Source organism: Odocoileus virginianus, chromosome 18 (genome assembly GCF_023699985.2).
Source record: "Odocoileus virginianus isolate 20LAN1187 ecotype Illinois chromosome 18, Ovbor_1.2, whole genome shotgun sequence".
In the NCBI taxonomy this organism is placed as follows: domain Eukaryota; kingdom Metazoa; phylum Chordata; class Mammalia; order Artiodactyla; family Cervidae; genus Odocoileus; species Odocoileus virginianus.
The window spans coordinates 2,518,313-2,538,643 of record NC_069691.1 but is presented as its reverse complement, the minus strand read 5'-3'; the positions used below and the strand labels follow the sequence as shown (position 1 = coordinate 2,538,643).

The window sequence follows — 20,331 nt, the reverse complement described above, 5'->3', positions numbered from 1 at the left end:
TTTAGCCTAACTTGTATAGTTTAAAAAATTTTGAACTTATTTTAGTAAGAAAAAGTTGAGCAAGAGAGAGGTGAGTTGTAGGAAAGGTCTTGCAGTTCATTTTATTAAGAATAAAAGTCACTGGAGAGTTTTGAGCCAAGGAGTGATCTGACCTTTTGTTTTTAAGGATCACTCTGGCTACTTGATTGTGGAAAAAATGGCTGGGAGAGGGCAAAGGCAGAAGCAGATACATGTTAGGAAGTTACTGCAGTAATTTAGGTGAGTGATACTGGAGATGGTGGTGACATGGATGGTGATAGAATTGAAGGTAGTGGGATTCTGTGTATAGAAAGGGGTGGGCTTCTGCATACAGACACGTGTGTATATATAAATATAATTTATTGAGACATAATACATAGTAAAATAAGAAAAGTGTAATACATTTGGTGGCGTTTTGGCTCACATTTGCCCATATGTTCAGATCAGGACATAGAATGTTTCCATTCAGTGCCTGCCTCCTTTCCCCCAAGATAAACATGAATAAATTTTTGAAGACAGAGCCAATGGGCTATTTTTTTTTTTTTTTTTTTTTGGTCATAGTGCCTAGGTCAATGGGCTATGTTGATGGGTTCGGTATGGGGTGTGAGACAAAGGAGAAAGGCTAAAGATGACTTTCAGGCTTTTGGCCTGATCTGGGAAGATGAGTTTGCCATTTACTGAGATGGGGAACACCATGGGAGGGACTTTTGGGAACTTCTTTTTAGAGGTACTAAGTTTGTTTCTTTCAGATACCTGAATGTAGATATTTACCCAGCTTTTGAGCCAATTTTGAAACATAATTGCTTAGTTTTTCAGTTTTAAAACTGAATAGAAGTTTCATATTATTTGTCTTTGTCTCTGCAAATTTATATGGTGTTTTGACAATGTTAATTAAAAAGGAGGTTTAATTGCAATGTTAATTATAAAACAAATTTCTAAAGAATTATAAAACAAATCTCTACTTCTTCCTAATTGCAGAATTAAAGATGTCCTATAATGGCAAAAAGGAATCTTTAGCCAGTCATTGGATAAAGAGAGGTTAGGATCATGGCTAACGCTTTGAAAGCAATATGTAAAAAAGGGCCACAAACTTCAGGAAAATATAGCTCAAGAGAGCTTTATAAAGTACATGGAAAGGTATTTGTGCTTGAGTTTTCAGTTTGCTGAGCTGATGATATTTAAGTTAGTTCACTTATCTCTTCATAATACATTTTCCTTTACTTAGGTGGCTTTGCAAAGGTCAAACTTGCCTGCCATATCCTCACTGGAGAAATGGTAGCTATAAAAATCATGGATAAAAATGCGCTAGGGGTAAGTTTAACATTATTTTAAAAATATTTATGAATCAGTTTCGTGCATTAAAACCTGAATTTTCTCTAATGTTCTAGTTATTGCTCTTTTATTAAGATAACATTTCCACAGCCAGTTATGTATAAATCTGTGGTTTTAAAAGGTTTTCCCCGGTGGCTCCACTGAGATAAAGACTATCTCAGGTAAAGAATATTGGCAGGCAGATAAAGAATCTGCCTACTAATGCAGGAGACCCAGGAGATGTAAGTTCGATCCCTGGGTTGGGAAGATGCCCTGGAGAAGGAAATGGAAACCCACTCCAGTACTCTTGCCTGAAAAATTCCATGGACAGAGGAGCCTGGCAGGGTTTAATATGAATTGTTACTTTATTTTTAAGGATGTTAAGTGCTGATTAACTTGTATGAATAAGTTGAAGAGAATGTCATGTTATAGTAGTATCACTCAATTCTCTGAACTCCTTCTGAAATATATGCCAAAATCACGAAGTGGTCTATATCAGAATTATTTTAAATAACCTGTCAACTGACAATTCAGGCTCTCCTTCAGTGTTTTTGTTTTCAGTGCTCAATATTATGTTTATTAAACTAATAAAAAGGTATTAAAAATCATTTGTCTTGATCATTTAAACGTTGGTTATAAAACTGATTAATTTAATTCCCTTAAGAAATTTAAACTTCAATTATAACTTTGGTGTACCTTATTTACTTGACCCAGCAAACACCTTAATAAATTAAAGGTAAAATGTGAATTGTTATTATCAAATGTAACATATTAGTACTCAAAACTTATTCTAAAGCATCAATATGATGATATTAATTCATTAATTCTAAACTGGCTTTTATATTTCCTGTTGTTATTGTGCTTATTTTATTTACTTCCTAGGACTTTAAAAATATTTTTTTTACTTTCAGGGTTTTAGTCATCAGATTACCACATCCCCCCAAAAAAGAAGAAAAAAAGATCATCATATCAGAATAGTTAAAGTTACAACTTCTTGGTTAAGAACTAATATCAGGTTGCATGGCCCTAAGTTAACTGGATCTTAAACCACTGATCATTAGACTGAGTCCCTTTTTTAAATAAAATATTACTTGTTTACTCCATGGATATTTGGATTCTTATCTTTACTGTGGACTTAAAATTTTTTCAACTTGGCTATCCTCCTCCCAGCCGACTTATTTTGAAAAATTTCAAGCTCTTTGAAAAGTTGAAAGACTGAGATAGTGAATACCTTTTATCTACACTCACCAATTTTTAACTCAGCAGGCTTCTTTTTTAAAAAATTTATTTTTGACTGAAGGATAATTGCTTTACAGTATTGCAGTGGTTTCTATCAAACATTAATATGGATCAGCCATAGGTTTCATCATGCTTCTTTTTTGTTGTTATTGTTTTCTTTTTTTTTTTTCATTTATTTTTATTAGTTGGAGGCTAATTACTTTACAATATTGTAGTGGGTTTTGTCATACATTGACATGAATCAGCCATGGAGTTACATGTATTCCCCATCCCGGTCCCCCCTCCCACCTCCCTCTCCACCCGATCCCTCTGGGTCTTCCCAGTGCACCAGGCCCGAGCACCTGTCTCATGCATCCAACCTGGGCTGGTGATCTGTTTCACCCTAGATAATATACATGTTTTGATGCTGTTCTCTTGAAACATCCCACCCTCGCCTTCTCACACAGAGTCCAAATGGACATTGTGGAGACGGAAGGGGTGGCCTAGACATGCACACTGGATGGTGTTCCTGTCGTTTTCCTCATTTGGAATGCTAACCTTCTAAAGGGAGTGAGGTTATTTTATTTTTTCTGGATGTTGTATTCTTGCCTCAGATTGAACTTTTCTTTTGTAAAACCCTCAGGTCCTCTTGAAAATGTACACAGAAATAAGCCTTTGTTTTCTATTTCTGTATTGTTGAGCAAATTGTTTTGAGGCCATTGACTGCTTTTGCTACTTAGTATTAGAGTTGTTGAGATTGGGGCTTGGAATATTTTCCAAATAAGTTTATTGCTCATTTAATAAAATGTTTTGTCACAGAGTGATTTGCCTCGGGTCAAAACAGAAATTGACGCCTTGAAGAACCTGAGACACCAGCATATATGCCAACTCTACCATGTGATAGAGACAGCCAACAACATATTCATGGTTCTCGAGGTCAGTAGTAAGTTCCAGAGACCTGAAGTTATTTGTCTCTGTCTTAGTCTGTTTGGGCTGTTGTAACAAGTATCACAGACTGAGTAGCTTATGAGCAACAGCAACTTATTTCTCACAGTTCTGGAGGCTGGGAATCCTAAGATCAAGGCACCAGCGTGGTCGGGTGAGGGTCCTCTTTCTGGTTCATAGCTGGTACCTTATTGCTATGTGCTTACGTGATAGAAAAGGCTAGGGATCTCTCTGGAGCCTCTCTTAATGAGAGCACTGATTTCATTCACGAGGACTCCGCCCTCATGTCTTAATCATCTCCCAAAGGTTCCGCCTTCTAAAATCACCATTTTCAGGGCTTAGAGTTTCCACACAGGAATTTTTTGGGGGACCCAAACGTTTGTTCAGGTCATTCTCTTTCATTTTATGGTAGTTATGAGAGAGGTATTAAATTCATTTCACTTGCAAGATTAAATGCTAAGTGGCTTACCTGTTTAAGTTCTATCTGTAACAATTTAGACCAAGTAGACATGTATAATAAATTGGAGATACATTGTAAATATATCCTTTGTGATATCCTCCTCATGTGATGGTGTACTTCAGTGGACAGAATAGGTTAGAATTTGTTCCTGGAGAAAACCTGCGTGAAGCATCAAGAGACCCAGTGCAACTAAAAAATAATAAATAAATTAATTTAAAAAAATAGCTCAAGACCAAAAGTATTCCAAACGCTAAATACTGAGAGTGTATTTTTGAATATACCTAAATTAGTTCATGCCTTTGCTTATGAGTTGAATTAACAACATCTCTGAGTTAAGTATGATTTTTAAATTTTAAATGCCTCTGATTTTTGCAAGTAATAACGATATTTATGTGACTCCGCTGCTCCTGCAGTATTGCCCTGGAGGAGAGCTGTTTGACTACATAATTTCCCACGATCGCCTGTCAGAGGAGGAGACCCGTGTTGTCTTCCGTCAGATAGTATCTGCAGTTGCATATGTGCACAGCCAGGGCTATGCTCACAGGGACCTCAAACCAGTAAGTGACTGCATCACAGATGCTCACCTGAGAACTTGACATCAGTTACCTGTCATCACTGTTTCCAAATGTTCCTTCTGCTTAGAATTTATCTGGGCTTTGCTTATTTTTTTGTTCCATTCCTAATGTATCTTTCTTTTTCCTTTTTGACTTTTGACTCCTGCTAGGCTCTTCTGGATGGACTTATTGGCATTCTATTTCTTTGTCAATTTTGTGTGACATTATAAATGTCTTTGTAAGCAGCTGCAGAATATAAACCTCAGGTTTTATTCCTAGGAAAGAAGAGTTTTGAGTATTTTCTTTGAGAATATTGTCTTTGAGTATCTTCCTCTTGATACTCTTTTCCTGACATCATCTTCCTTTAATTTTAATTTCATTGTGCTTCAGAAATGAACAGTTCAGTGAAATGGGCAGACTCTGCTTTTCAAGGGCAGAATAAAAATTTGCTACTCTTAAGTGTGTAGGCTCTGACTAATATGCATGCTGGTGAACATGAATTTCAATGTAATTTGGTACTAGGGTTTGAGATCTAGAATTGCCCTAACAAGATATGGCAGTTTCTGTCCTTTTCCCTTTGTTTTTATCCAACTCTTTGATTTGAGTTCACCCTTTCTGTTCAAACTTGCCTTTGGCACATATTATGTTTGCTTATAGTTGAGCCTCAGAGTGCCAAGGAGAAAGTGGTTTATGCTAATGTGTCTTGAGGGGAAGCAGGATAGTTATCAACATTCCTCTCCTCTTCTATTCTTGTCACTTCATTTTTTTTTTTTTTAATTAATTTTTTTACTCCATACCCAACCTTAAAGTGCTTTTAGGAGTAGCTAGAGGTAGGATATTGGAGAAGGCAATGGCACCCCACTCCAGTGTTCTTGCCTGGAAAATCCCATGGATGGGGGAGCCTGGGAGGCTGGCAGTCCAGGGGGTCGCTAAGAGTCGGACACGACTAAGCGATGGCACTTTCACTTTTCACTTTTCACTTTCATGCATTGGAGAAGGAAATGGCAACCCACTCCAGTGTTCTTGCCTGGAGAATCCCAGGGACGGGGGAGCCTGGTGGGCTGCCGTCTATGGGGTCGCCCAGAGTCAGACGCGACTGAAGCGACTTAGCAGCAGCAGAGGTAGGATGTGATATAAGGAAGACTGTATAGGATGTGATATAAGGAAGACTGTATGGTTATGAAAATGTCTTTTTTTTTTTTTTTCAGGAAAATTTGTTGTTTGATGAATATCATAAATTAAAGCTGATTGACTTTGGTCTCTGTGCAAAACCCAAGGTAAGTGCAGAGATAAAAATGAGTTTATTTCCTTTGCCCGTGCACCTCTTGCCTGTTATCTTATACTAACTTCCATTTAGTATTTAGTGAACCTGGTTGCATCCATTGAGAAGAATGCTAAATTTCACGCTTTTTGTAAGTTCTCTTGATGATCTTAACATGTAGCCAAGGTTGAAAACCACTGCTCTAGGTCCAGGATTGGTCCTGCTGACAACCCCATGGGTATGCTGTGAGAGAATTTGCAGGACTGAGGTGTCAGGAAGCCATCACAGTATGAATGCTGAGTTGACCATGTGTTTGCAGTTGGAGTATGTTCCTGTAGATGATGCCTTTCTTTGTTTAGATACGCATTTCAGGAAATCTAGTGAAAATCTGTTCTTTATTATCCAAATGGTTATATAACTAACAATTAGCTACATTTTGAAAGACAATCCCCTTTCCTTATAAAACAAGGAAAAAGTCCATATGTACTTCAAAATTTATACCATAAAAAAATAAAAAATAAATGAATTTTATACCTTGAATGGTTTCCTTAATTTGCACTCCACAGTGAAGCACGGGTGTTCTCCAGCATACCTTCTCTCTGAGGTGACTTTGAACCTTCTCCTTTGTGGATGCTATTGGAGGCTTCCTCTTGAGTCCTCTAATGATGGTACTTACAGTCTCTAAAATGAACTGTCTACCCTCATTAAGAATGTTGAAATTTCAGACTTGTCTCAGCCCCTTGGTTATTTCCTGCCCCAATCAGAATTAGCTGGGTGCAGAGGGAGGCAGATTTTGCCCCTTTGGCTGAATGTCTGATTCTTTCTGATTTTCCTCTCCTTCCCTGGGCTCTTCAGAGATTGTCAGTTGAGTCTTGTGTCTGGGAACCAGATGCAAGAAGGCATTTTTCTGATCGACAGGCAATAAAGATAAAGCTTCCTTTGAGCCGATAAGCTGGTTTAAGTCATGTTCATCACAGGAGGCGGTGGAGAATGTTTGTGACAGACTCCGGCAGCCTTTATTTATGGCTCCACGGATTCAACCCACACAGACTCCATCTCACAAAGCACGACTTGACTGGGAGAAGGTGGCCTCAGCATTCTGCTGAGGAGCTAACTTCTGGGTGTGCTGTTGCAGTTGGAAATGAAATCTTACAATTTCATAAGTCGCTTGCCATTTGTGGAACTCTGTAGAAGTGTTGGGCAGTGGTATCATTTGCGTTATGTCTCCACATTTGTGTGGGAGACCGGAGGATCCTTATTTGAACAGGTCTGGAGGCTGAGGTCATGATCTGTGTTATAACCAAGTCTAGAAAACAGACTCCCAAGGCTGTGCTTTGTGTAGTGTTTGCCCTCTTCCCTCTTGCGGAAAAGAAACTTAACGTATTTGTACAAATTTGCTATTAGAGATAGGCTCCTTTAGAGAAGTAATCTTTTTCTTGCGTACTTGGGAGTGGGAGGACTTGGGTGCTTGGATGTATGCTAAACTGATTATTATGCAAATGGATGCTTAGGGAAGTAGAACTTGACTTGACTGAGCTAAGGGGAGAAGGATTTCTTCCCTGCCAGGTTTTGGTGGTGGGGAAATCCAGAGAAGAGGAAGCCACGCATGCATGCATGCACATGGGCAGAGTATTGAGTTGGCGGCAGAAAGTCTCTTATCATTTGGGGTAACTCTTATCTAGCATCTCTTTGCTTATATTGGAAGAATGTTTATCAGGGTTTTAATTCTCTTAAGGGCTGTAGTTAATAAGTGTTTCATTTTTATCTTATTGGCAGGGTAACAAGGATTATCACCTGCAGACCTGCTGTGGGAGTCTTGCTTATGCAGCACCTGAATTAATACAAGGCAAATCATATCTGGGATCAGAGGTAATTATTCAGTGATTAATTCAATATATAATCAGTATATGTTTACTGGTGATCTGCAGTGAGTCAGGCACTGTGTGTTGAGGATGTAACGAGGTAAGAAATAAACTTGTTAAAGAGTTGTCTAGTCAGAGAGTGAGATATGTACAGTAATAAGGGAAATGAACAGCTTGCAATAAATATAATAATACATAGTATTCTTGTGAAACAGGGATATATTTCTGGTGTTTTGTGTTTAACAGTGCCATAATTTAGACTGATTATTCCAGCCAGGTAGTGTATGAGGCCAGGATTATAGGCTTAGTTTGCAGAGATGGTGTCTAGCACAGAGAAAACCTGAACTTTATCCGAGGCCTACTGTCCCGTGTAAGAGGCCCAGGCTCAGAAAGCCCTGGGCATTGCTGCCTAGCTCCTGGCTACCATGTGCTAGTGAGCCCCTTGCACTCTTTGGAGTCCTGATTTTGCTGATGTTGTCAGAAGCTCTGGAAATACGGGCTTGCGCAGTGTTCTTTAGTTCAGGGTGTTTCTGAATCTTAATGTGCTCCTGCACATTAAGTGTCCTTCGGGAAGAGACTGTCACAGAGGGCAGCTGGTCTGCTTCATGCGCCTGCAGAGTCCACTGCTTATGTGGAGCATCTGTTGGAACTGGTGGCAGTCACGTGGGAGAGACTTTGAGATATGCCAGTTCACTTAGTTTGTGACATGAGACGATGAAGACCAACTTGTTTTTGGTGACCTTTTATTTGGATATATCTCAAACTTACAGAATAGTTACAAATATGGAATGAGAAGCTTCTATATATATTTTGCCAAATGTACAGCTGTTTGCGTTTTTCCCTATTTGTTTTAGTGTTCTCTGTGTTTATATACATGTAAATTATGTTTTGAACCAATGGAGAGTAAGTTGGAGACATCATGCCCCTTTATCATTAGATGCTATGTATATATTTCCTAAAAGCAAGGGCTCTCTTATTTATTTATTATTTTTTTGTCCATGCTGCGTGGCTTGTGGGATAATCTTAGTTCACTCACCAGGGATTGATTGAACCTGGGCCGCAGAAGTGAAAGCACTGAATCCTAACCATGGGACTGCTGGGAAATTCCCAAGGTGTCCTTCTTTTAGGTATCAAAATAAATTCACTTTAGTTATCAAAATCAGAGAGTTTAACGTTGCTACGATTTATTTCACCCACAGCTCATGCTCAGACGGTGCTGGTTGTGCCAGCCCTGTCTTTCACAGCTCTGTTCTCCCTCCAGCTCAGGATTCCATCCAGGGTCATGTGTTGCACGCTTGCATTTCTTTGTTCTTTAATTTGGAAGACTTCCTTAGGCTTTCTTCATCTTCACGACCTTGAAATTTTGGGGGAAGCTGGTAATTTTATAAAATGGCCCTCAATTTGAATTTGTTTGGTTAGTTTTGGGTTATGCATTTTTGGCAGAAATACCACAGAGGTGATATTGTGGCCTTCTCAGGGCATCATAAGAAATGGACAGACTTTCACTGAATATTTATTATAGTCCTGGAATCATGCTAGATCTTTTTTTTTTCTTCTCTTCCAATTGTGGTAAAACACACATGACATAATATTTGCCATCTTAACCATTTATAAGGATACAGTTCCTATTTGAACTATTTTTAAATGTGCAATTCAGTAGTGTTAAGTACATTCATATTATTGTGCAGTCAATCTCCAGAGCTCTTTTAATCTTGCAAAACTGAGACTATACCTATTAAATAGTAACTCCGTTCCCCACTGCCTGCTCCCCTGGTAACTATCCTTCTACTGTCTATCCGTGTGAGTTTGACTAGGCTAGGTACCTTGTATTGTGGACTCATACAATAATTGTTTTTTTGTGTGACTGCTTTATTTTATTAGTGTAATATCTTCAGGGTTCAGCCTTATTGTGGAGCATGTATCAGAATTTCCCTCCTTTTTAAGTCTGAGTAATATACCATTGCATGTATATACCATATTTTATTTATGCATTTACCATGGGTGCTAGGATTACTATTATCTTTTGATTATTATGAATAATGCTGGTAGACACACATATCTCTTTGAGACCTTGCTTTCAGTTCTTTCAGATATATACCCAAATGTGGAATTGCTAGATCATATGGTAGTTCTATTTTTAATTTTCTGAGGAACTGCCATACTGTTTTCCATAGTGGCAGCAGCATTTTACATTCCTGTAATAATGCACAAGGATTCCACACGGTAGATCCTTTTTATAATTTTCATTTAATCTGCACAAAAATCCCGTGGAGTGGATACTGTTACTCTGTTTCATAAGATAAAGATGATGAAGATACTGGGCTCAGAAATTAAGTGCCTTTGCAGGATCACAGCTAACAACTGTGGGTCAAGGTTTGAACTGAGTGGAGCTTTACTGCCCACCTGTACTCTTTCTCGTCTCCTAGAAGGAGTGGTAATCACATGCCTGATGCTCACAAGATTCCTAGAGGTCTGGTGATGAGGCTCTGCTGGTTTGAATGCATCAAGGTTTTCCCACAGGATCTTGTTTTCTTATCCATTTTAGTTCAGTTTTCCATCCTTCTAGGATAATTTCTTAAGGACAGTGTACCAAGGCATTGTCTGGGGGCACTTGTTAAAATATGCAGATCCCAGGGCAGTATATTTAGAGATTTTGGTTTTGTTTTCTAAGGTGGGGCTTTAGGAATCTTCTTTTTTTAAATAAGTAATTTAGATTATTCTGTTGCTCATGGTTCAGGTCATGCTTTATGGAATGTTCCGTAGTAAACATCTCCAATTCCTTTTGTGATTTCTCAGAGGAAGTCTCTCTGTTGACCTCTTCTTATGGCATCTGACGAGGCCATATTAGCCCACTGTTTCCTGTGTGGCCTCTTTCTTTGTGTTTAGTCTTTGTTAGTTTCATTAGTATGTGTCTTGGTGTGTTTCTCCTTGGATTTATCCTGTATGGGACTCTTTGCACCTCTTGGACTTGATTGATTATTTCCTTTTCCATGCTGGGGAAATTTTCAACTATAATCTAGTCAAAAATTTTCTCATACCCTTTCTTTTTCTCTTCTTCTTCTGGGACCCCTGCAATTCAAATGTTGGTGTGTTTGATATTGTCACAGAGGTCTCTGAGGCCATCCTCAGTTCTTTTCATTCTTTTTACTTTTTTCTGCTCTTCAGAAGTTATTTTCACTATTTTGTCCTCTAGTTCACGGATTCGTTCTTACGCTTCAGATATTCTGCTATTGATTCCTTCTAGAGTATTTTTAATTTCGGTAATTGTGTTGTTTGTCTCTGTATGTTTATTTTTTAATTCTTCTAGGTCTTTGTTAATTGAGTCTTGCATTTTCTCCATTTTGTTTTCAAGGTTTTTGATCATCTTTGCTATCATTCTGAATTCTTTTTCAGGGAATTTGCCTAGTTCCTCTTCATTTATTGGGACTTATGTATTTCTGGTTTGTTCCTTCATTTGTATAGTATTTCTCTGCCTTTTCATTATTTATTTAAACTTACTGTGTTTGAGGTCTCTTTTTCCCAGGCTTCAAGGTTGAATTCTTTCTTCCTTTTGGTTTCTGACCTCCTAAGGTTGGTCCACTGGTTTGTGCAAGCTTTGTATAGGGTGAGACTTGTGCTGAGTTTGTTTGTTTTTTCTCTGATGGGCAAGCCTGAGTGAGGTGGCAATCCTGCCTGCTGATGACTGGGTTTGTATTTTTGTTTTGTTTGTTGTTTAGATGTGCTGCTGGTGGTTGGGTGATGCCAGGTCTTGTATTCTTATACTCCAGTGGTTTCCTTTGTGTGAGTCTCACTATTTGATACTCCCTAGGGTTAGTTCTCTGGTAGTCTAGGGCCTTGGGGTCAGTGCCCCCACTCCAGAGGCTCAGGGCATGATCTCTTCCTTTCCTTCTTCTTCCTGGTCACTCTGCTCCAGCCCCCCTGGCCTCTGCTGTTCCACCTCTATGCCTGTTGCCCCCTCTGCCGCGAATCTCCTTTCCTGTCCTCTTAGCCTGCCTGATTTCTCTCCTTGGCAGAACAGCGGTCTGCCCCACCTCCCCCACCCAGTGGAGCTTTAGCACTTTCTCCACTTCCGCTCACAGTATGGTACCCAATATAGTTTTCCCACCCGTGCCTCCTGTGTAGCCCCTTTACCGTAACTTTAACACCCCGGTCAGGAGTGCCATGCCACCAAGACTCCATTTATAGGTGAAGCATTTGACATCTTTCAGGCATAAATGGTTAATTTCTGACCTCCTGCAACTTGGAAGAAGAATCAGTTGTCACTTGAAAGTACACTGTTCATCCAGAGTTTCCTTGTTGAGTCTTAATAATAAGACGTGATTTGGTAGGCAGCACTAGGTGTGAGGTTGGTGTTATTTAGTATAAAAATTAAAGTTTTCCCAAGGCTCAAATGAGGGTGGGCCCTCTGACTTCTCAGCCAGTGGTCAAATGGCTATCTTATAGAAAGGTTAACTCCTTCCTGGGATTTTGAGATTTGTAGGGCTATTTGTACTGGCAGGCTACTTTCTAGCCTTGATCCTTGAAAAGTCATTTGTTGAATTTTATTAAGGTTTCTCTACATAGAGAGGACTTTACAGTGCAGCTTAGTTACATCTGCAGATTATCAGTAGTAAATTTTAAAACTTGTTTTGACTTTCTCATGCGTGTTTGCATAATCCTCATATGTAGTAAGCCCTCAGTAGCACTATAGTTTTCTCTTTCAGAATCAGAGACTTAGCCTCATCTTCTTCCGTATCATGCCCAGTCCAGCCAACTGGAAAAGATTTTCTATTAAGCATTGGAGAGGAGTGCACTGAACTGGGAGTCAGTAGACCTGCCTGGGTGGCCTGCTGTTGGCTGGGTGACTTTGGATGAGCCTTCCTTTTCTGGGCTTCACGTTGTAGAATGAGCTGGTTTGAATTGGATGATCTCTGAGTTCTTTTCCAGCCCTGTAAAGATTCTGTGTACTGCTATTTTGAAATGTCTTCTAATTTTTTGTCTTTTGATTTTTTTCCCTCAGGCAGATGTTTGGAGCATGGGCATACTCTTATATGTACTTATGTGTGGCTTTCTACCATTTGATGATGATAATGTCATGGCTTTGTACAAAAAGATTATGGTGAGTATTACAAGGCATAGAGTTGCATTGTGAGAGTTTATTATACTGCAAACTATATGCTTCTATTTATAAATGTACAGAAACAGGCGGGAGTAATCTGTGCTGTTAGAAGTAAGGCTAGTGGTTACTCTCTGGAGGTGGGTAGTGACTGAGAGATGTGGTGGAAGCTTCTGTTTGGCTTTTGATCTGAATGCTGATTATATTTATGGATTCCGTTTTTGAAAACTTATCAAGATATACCCTATGATAGGTGTCCTTTTCTATATGTATATTATACTTCTTCAATAAGAAGCTTAACAAAACAAAAACAAATGAGAAAGTAAACATGTAGGCTGATTTTCCTGGTAAGAATTTTTGTTTTGTATCCTGAAATGATGCCTTAGTAAGTTGCTATATTAAATCACATTTTTCTTTTGAGTTATGTTAAAACGAGAGAAGCTTTTTTTTTGAAGGTAAAATTGGCCTTAAGGTATGATAAAACCACAATGAAGAGTGTTGTAAGTTTTGTTAAAATCATATATATTAAAGATAGTAGATTGAGATTATGGGGCAGTAGGGGGGTGACTACTTAAGGGTAAAGGATTTCTTTACCCTTTGATGAAATGTTGATGAATGTTGGTAATGTTGATGAAAACATTATAGAATTAGACAGTGGTGATGATTACACAACTTGGTGAATATATTAAGGACCACTAAAGTGTATACTTTAAAAGTGAATTTTATGTTATATGAACTGTATTCAATTAAAAAAAATAAGAAATCATATGGGAAGGAAAGTAGTAAAATTCTTTTTAACGGTTATATTCAAAGCACGCTAACAAAAGAAGACTTGTAAAGAGGAAGAGCACCACGTTGTGTCCATAGCAAACCAAGGTCAGACCAGCAGAGCAGCTTCTCAATGCAACTGGAATTCCGTTCTGTTAAACAAATACTTCCGGAAGGTCTTCTTGGAGATACTGAAAAGCATGAACAAAGATCTATGAAACTTGGTCATTTTCCCCCAGGGCCAGATTTCTTGCTGGAGACAGATATATGGCTATCTAAAAAGGGGAAAAGTTACGTATACATGTATCCATTTTCCCTTCAAACCCCTTCCATCCAAGCTGCCACATATCATTGAGCAGAATTCCCGGTGCTGTACGGTGGCCCTTGTTGGTTATCCATCTTAAATACAGCAGGGTGTGCATGACCTCCCAGACTCCTTAACATGTGTCTATCTGGCTGAGTCCCTTCGCTGCTCACCTGAAACTGTCACAGCATTGTTAATCGGCTATACCGCAACGCAAAATTAAAAATTCAGAAGGAAAAAATGAAAATAGAAAGGGGAAAGGGTGAGGGATGCTATTTTTATAACAGGGTATAAGTGAAGTTAATGCAGGAGTGGATGTGGGATTTGGGAGAACATCTTACAGGAAGTGAGGTTTGAGCTGGGCTTTGAAAGGTTAGAAGCACTTGAGAAAGGGATGTGGGAGAGAGCGTGTCTGGTAGACAGTATCAGCAAAGGCACAATGGGAGTAGCATGGGGAGAAATGATCAGAAGTTCTCTGTGTCTGGACCGTTAGGTCTCTAACTCCCTTTTGTAGGGAGGCTGCCTACACCAGCTCTTATTTCTGGGAAGTAGCACACAGGGTTGAAAGTGGCAGAGGCGGTTGGCTCGTTGCCTGCTCTATAGAACAACCAAGGCTAAGGGCCCAGAGTTCCGTCTGCAGTTATTTATTTGACTTAATAGTTTTTCCTGTATCCCACCCTGGAAAACGCTGTAAAAATCAGTGCCGAAACTACAAGAATAGCTTTGGGAAGTGATGGAGTCGTAGTAGTGCCAGTTTCTTGAAGGCTGAGGAGCTCTGATTCTGCAGGATCAGGGAGAAGTGGTGTTAGCCGAAGCTGTTGCTCATGGTTTGGGGAACTGTGAGCGCGTGTGCTTCTCCTTGGAGAGGGGCATGGATGGGGCAGTGGGCTGGAGCCTCCCGGGGTAGCCGAGACAGCACGTGCTTCTCCCCAGCCCGTCTCACAAAGCCTCCTCTAGATTGCGGGGTAGCAGTTATTGCCTTGTCTCTACTAGCAGTGCTGCCTGGGACAGCAGTCATGGCCTCGCAGAGCCACAGCCCCCTGCCTCGCAGCGGGATACAGGGAGAACAGTGTCGAGATCCCTTTGCAGCTTCAGCTTCAGTTAACAGATGCGGGGGAAGGAGGCTTGGTCTTTGGGCAGCTCAGGGACAATTTTCCAGTTATACTTTTGAAAAATATTTGGCTGACCTCTTGAATTATTCCCGCTTTTTGCTACTCTTTCTTTAAAGTAGCACTCTGTTTTTTTGTTCTGAAAATAACTTTAGTATTATAAGCTGCTAGTATGTTTTACCAAACTCTTTTTGGGGGTCGGGGGTACTCCACGCTAAAGAAATAAACTGACAAATTTCTCCAAAGATGAAGAAGAATGGATCTGTTAGGTGTTAATAGCATGAAATCTTAAACCTTCTAGAATTCTAGAAAGACAATGTGGGGACACATGGTCATAGAGTTACCCTGATTTCTCCTCTCTGTTTCTTGTTTCATATTTAAATTTTCACTAAAACATCTCTCACCCTGGCTGTGTCCATGTATCACTCTCAGGGCGGGGGAAGCCTTAGCTACGGACTTTGTGCACTGGTTTACAACCCTGGCAACATAACAGCATCACTTGGGGTGCTTTAAAAAGCATCAGGTCCAACCCCCAGAGAAGTGAAGTCAGAATCTCATTGATATTTGAAAAATCCAGGATCTCTACTTTCTGCTTATGGACTTTGGCAGATTACTTAGCCTCTCTGTGTGTGTCAGCTTCTTCATCTGTAAAATAGGTGATAGTATTCACAACACAGGGTTGTCAGGATTAAATGAGTTAGTCCATTTAGTGTAATACTCAGTAAATGTTAGCTATTATGACTGACATACATTTCTAAATTTGGTTTGCCAATATTTTGTCCAGGACTTTAAAATTTGTTCAGAGATTAATATGTAGTTTTCCTTTCTAGAACTCTTTTGGTTTTTTTTTGGCTTCAAGATTTTACTAGCCACATAAAGTTAATTGGGGACTATTCTTCCTTTTACTGTTTATTGTGTGTGTGTGTGTGTGTGTGTGTGTGTGTGTGTGTGTGTGTGGAGAGGTGGTTTAAGCTTGGAATTTTGCGGTGTTATGGAATATGCTTGAAAATCCATCTCCGACAGTGACTTCTTTATGGGAAGATTTTAAAATAGGAAGATCCCGTTACTTTCTGGAAAGCTCTCCATTTTACTCAAGCCAGAATGTAAGCGGTATGCATCATCCTAGGTGAACTGGCTTCCCAGTATCTCAGCGTCCTCATTGCTTACTCATCTTAGGATGAAATTCTTAAATCTTAAACAGTTTCTGAACACCTGTCTGTGCCAGGCACTGTTCTAGATGCTTGGGATATGTCATGATTTGTGAGTAGAACAGATGGAAGGTCCCTGCCCCCATGGAGTTTATATTACAGTGGCAGGGAAAAAAATGCTGATAGTGGTAGAAAGAGATAATAGGTATAATAAATAAACTATATTAAAAGATGATCGACTTCCCTGGTGGTTCAGACAGTAAAAGCATCTGCCTATAATGTGAGAGACCCGGGTTCGATCCCTGGGTCGAGAAGATCCCCTGGAGAAGGAAATGGCAACCCACTCCAGTATTCTTGCCTGGAATATCCCATGGACGGAGAAGCCTGGTAGGCTACAGTCCATGGGGTCGCAAAGAGTCAGACATGACTGAATGACTTCACTTTCACTTTCATGTGCTTTAGAAAAAAGAAAAAATTGAGCAGAGTAAAGAGGAATCAGAATAGATGGAGGGGTGTAAAGGGAAAAAGAAGGGCATTCAGTTCAGTTCAGTCGCTCAGTCGTGTCCGACTCTTTGTGACCCCATGAACCGCAGCACATCAGGCCTCCCTGTTCATCACCAGCTCCCGGAAATTACCCAAACTCATGTCCATCGAGTCAGTGATGCCATCCAACCATCTCATCCTCTGTCGTCCCCTTCTCCTGCCCTCAATCTTTCCAAGCATCAGAGTCTTTTCAAATGAGTCAGCTCTTCACATGAGGTGGCCAAAGTATTGGAGTTTCAGCTTCAGCATCAGTCCTTCCAATGAACACCCAGGACTGATCTCCTTAAGGATGGACTGGTTGGATCTCCTTGCTGTCCAAGGGACTCTCAAGAGTCTTCTCCAACACTACATTTCAAAAGCATCAATTCTTCAGCGCTCAGCTTTCTTTATAGTGCAACTCTCACATCCATACATGACCACTGGAAAAACCATAGCCTTGACTAGACGGACCTTTGTTGGCAAAGTAATGTCTCTCCTTTTTAATATGCTGTCTAGGTTGGTCATAACTTTCCTTCCAAGGAGTAAGCGTCTTTTAATTTCATAGCTGCAATCACCATCTGCAGTGATTTTGGAGCCCAAAAAAATAAAGTCAGCCACTGTTTCCACTGTTTCCCCATCTATTTGCCATGAAGTGATGGAACCGGATGCCATGATCCTGGTTGCATTTTTAGATATTAAATAAGGTAGTTGGAGGTGAGATTTGAGCACGATTTGGTGAGAAGGAGGTGAGGATGTTAGTCAAGTGGTCATCGAGGCAGAGATATTTCAGGCAAGAAAGCAGAGCAAAGGCTAGTAGGTGGGAGCATGCCTGGTGTGGTCACGGCAGAGCAGAGGGCCCGTGCCCCTGGAGCGGAGTGAAGTCGCAGAGCCATAGAAACCAGTCTCGGGCTCGGAGCTCCAGCTGCCTTGGGCTCTGGAGCTGCCAAAGATTCTGGCTTTTTCTCTAAGTGACATAGGGTACCACCAGAGGGTTCTGAGCAGAAAACAGACTTGGTCTTGTTCAGATTTTATCAAGACCACAGTGGCTACTGTGTGGAGATAGGCTATAAGAAGCAAAGAGGAGAACCAGGCAGGTGGGTGAGGGAGATGTAGTAATTTTCAGACAAGAGATGGTAACCATTGAAGTACTGAGAAGTGGTTGAATTCTAGGTGTCTTTTTTTTTTTTTTAATTATTTAAAAATGAACACAGAGTAAAATAAAAATTTTGTGTGTAACAGTTCTACAGATTTTAAGAGTCTCATGCTCTACCTACTGAGCCAGCCAGGCTACAGATAGTTCTACAGATTTTAACACACAGAGATTCATGTAGCCACCTCCACAGTCAGGATATATGTTTAGACTTATCTGTTGTCTTTTGAAGGTATTGCTAGTGTAATTTGCTGATGGATGGGATGAGGGTAGTAACCTGAGCAACTAGAAAGTTGGAACTGCCATCAGCCGAGATGGAGAAGATTCCTGGTGGAGCACGGATGATAAGGAGTTCAGTTTTGAGCATAATGAATGTGTTTTGTTTAAATTTTTGTTTATTGGCATAATGTTGTTTAACCCCTTACAAAGTGCATATCAGATTTTTATGTATTTTTTCCAGATTAATCTGTACTATGTAAGGAATCTTTTATTTTATCTCTTTATGCTACCCCTTTCCCGGTTTCGTCATACAGATGGCAGCATACCACAAACACTGTTCTGTGTCTTGTCTTCTAACGGTCGGTGTTGGAAATCCTACCATTCATACCCAGCTCAGAGCTTTTCAATAGATTTTTTTTCCTTTTTTTAAATTTTAATTGGAGGCTAATTACTTTACAATATTGTGGTGATTTTTGCCATACAGTCACATGAATCCACCACGGGTGTACATGTGTTCCCCATCCAGAACCTCCCTCCCACCTCCCTCCCCATCCCATCGCTCTGGGTCATCCCAGTGCAGCAGCCGTGAGCACGCTGCCTCATGCATCGAACCTGGACTGGCGACCTATTTCACATATGATAATATACATGTTTCAATGCTATTCTCTCAAGTCATCCCACCCTTGCCTTCTCCCACAGAGTCCAAAAGGCTGTTCTTTACGTCTGTGTCTCTTTTGCTGTCTTGCATATAGGGTCGTCGTTACCATCTTTGTAAATTCCATATATTCATAGAATTCACTTCATAGAATTGCAGTGTATTGTACTTTAATTTATCTAAACCAGCCTTAATTTATGTACCTTAATTTAAATTATGTACCTTAATTTATCTAAAATATAAATTTAAAAATTTTAAATGATAAATTATGTACCTTAATTTATCTAAATCCTAGGTTAATGGGTATTTAAGTAGTTTCTAAGTAGTCATTTTGTACATTGTGCATATATCTATAGGAAAATTCCTGGAAGAGTTATGGGTCAGTTGTTGTTCATTCATGTCTCACTCTTTGCGACCCCATGAACTGCAGCACACCAGGCTTCTCTGTCCTTTACCAACTCCTAAAGTTTGCTCAAACTCATGTCCATTGAAGTCGGTGATGTCATCCAACCATCTCATCCTCTGTCGTCCCCTTCTCCTCCTGCCCTCAATCTTTCCCAACATCAGGGTCTTTTCCAGTGAGTCAGCTCTTTGCATCAGGTGGTCAAAGTATTGCAATTTCAGCTTCAACATCAGTCCTTCCAGTGACTATTCAGGGTTGATTTCCTTTAGGATTGATTGGTTTAATCTCCTTGCAGTCCAAGGGACTCTAAAGAGTCTTCTCCAGCACTACAGTTTGAAGGTATCAATTCTTTGGTGCTAAACCTTTTTTATTGTCCAGCTCTCACATCCGTACATGAGTACTGGAAAAACCATAGCTTTGACTATACAGACCTTTGTTGGCAAAGTAATGTCTCTGTTTTTTAATACTCTGTCTAGGTTTGTCATTGCTTTTCTTCCAAGGAGCAGGCATCTTTTAATTTCATACCTGCAGTCACCATCCACAGTGATTTTGGAGCCCAAGAAAATAAAAGTCCATCACTGTTTCCATTGTTTCCCCATCTACTTGCCATGAAGTGATGGGACCAGATGCCATGATCTTAGTTTTTTGAAGGTTGAGTTTTATTTTAAGCCAGCATTTTTGCTCTCCTCTTTCACCTTCATCAAGAAGCTCTTTAGTTCCTTTGCTTTCTGCCGTAAGTGTGGTGTTGTCTGCATATCTGAAGTTATTGAAATTTCTCTCTGCAATCTTGATTCCAGCTTGTGCTTTATCCAGCCTGGCATGTCACATGATGTAATCTGCATATAAGTTAAATAAATAAGGTGACAATATACACCCTTTACATACTCCTTTCCCTATTTTGAACCAGTCTGTTGTTCCATGTCCAGTTCTAACTGTTGCTTCTTGACCTGCAAACAGGTTTCGCAGGAGGCAGGTCAGGTGGTCTGATATTCCCATCTCTAAGAATTTTCCACAGTTTTTTGTGATCCACACAGTCAAAGGCTTTAGCATAGTCAATGAAGCAGAAGTAGGTGTTTTTCTGGAATTCTCTAGCTTTTCTTATGATCCAATGGATGATGGCAATTTGGTCTCTGGTTCCTCTGCCTTTTCTAAATCCAGCTTGTACATCTGGAAGTTCTTGGTTCACATACTATTGAAGCCTAGCTTGAAGATTTTGAGCATTACTTTGCTAACATTTGAAATAAGTGCAATTGTGCAGTAGTTTGAACATTCTTTGGCATTGCCCTTCTTTGGGATTGGAATGAAAACTGACCTTTTCCAGTCCTGTGG

The 20,331-nt window shown here is 39.9% G+C and overlaps 1 protein-coding gene across 5 annotated transcripts in view; it reads left to right on the top strand.

The window, feature by feature from the left end:
* The window catches only part of MELK (maternal embryonic leucine zipper kinase), a 70,623-nt gene that overhangs the window by 5,598 nt on the left and 44,694 nt on the right, over positions 1–20,331 (top strand). For 2 of the 5 annotated variants that reach the window (XM_020878222.2, XM_020878220.2), the window contains exons 3-8: positions 1,244–1,329; positions 3,367–3,483; positions 4,366–4,509; positions 5,715–5,783; positions 7,544–7,636; positions 12,629–12,727. In XM_020878222.2, coding sequence (XP_020733881.2) covers positions 1,244–1,329; positions 3,367–3,483; positions 4,366–4,509; positions 5,715–5,783; positions 7,544–7,636; positions 12,629–12,727 — 608 coding nt within the window. Of the gene's footprint in view, positions 1–174; positions 259–1,243; positions 1,330–3,366; positions 3,484–4,365; positions 4,510–5,714; positions 5,784–6,886; positions 7,035–7,351; positions 7,435–7,543; positions 7,637–12,628; positions 12,728–20,331 lie in introns of those variants that run through there. The other 3 variants (XM_020878221.2, XM_070480255.1, XM_070480256.1) reach the window with 3 other exon arrangements.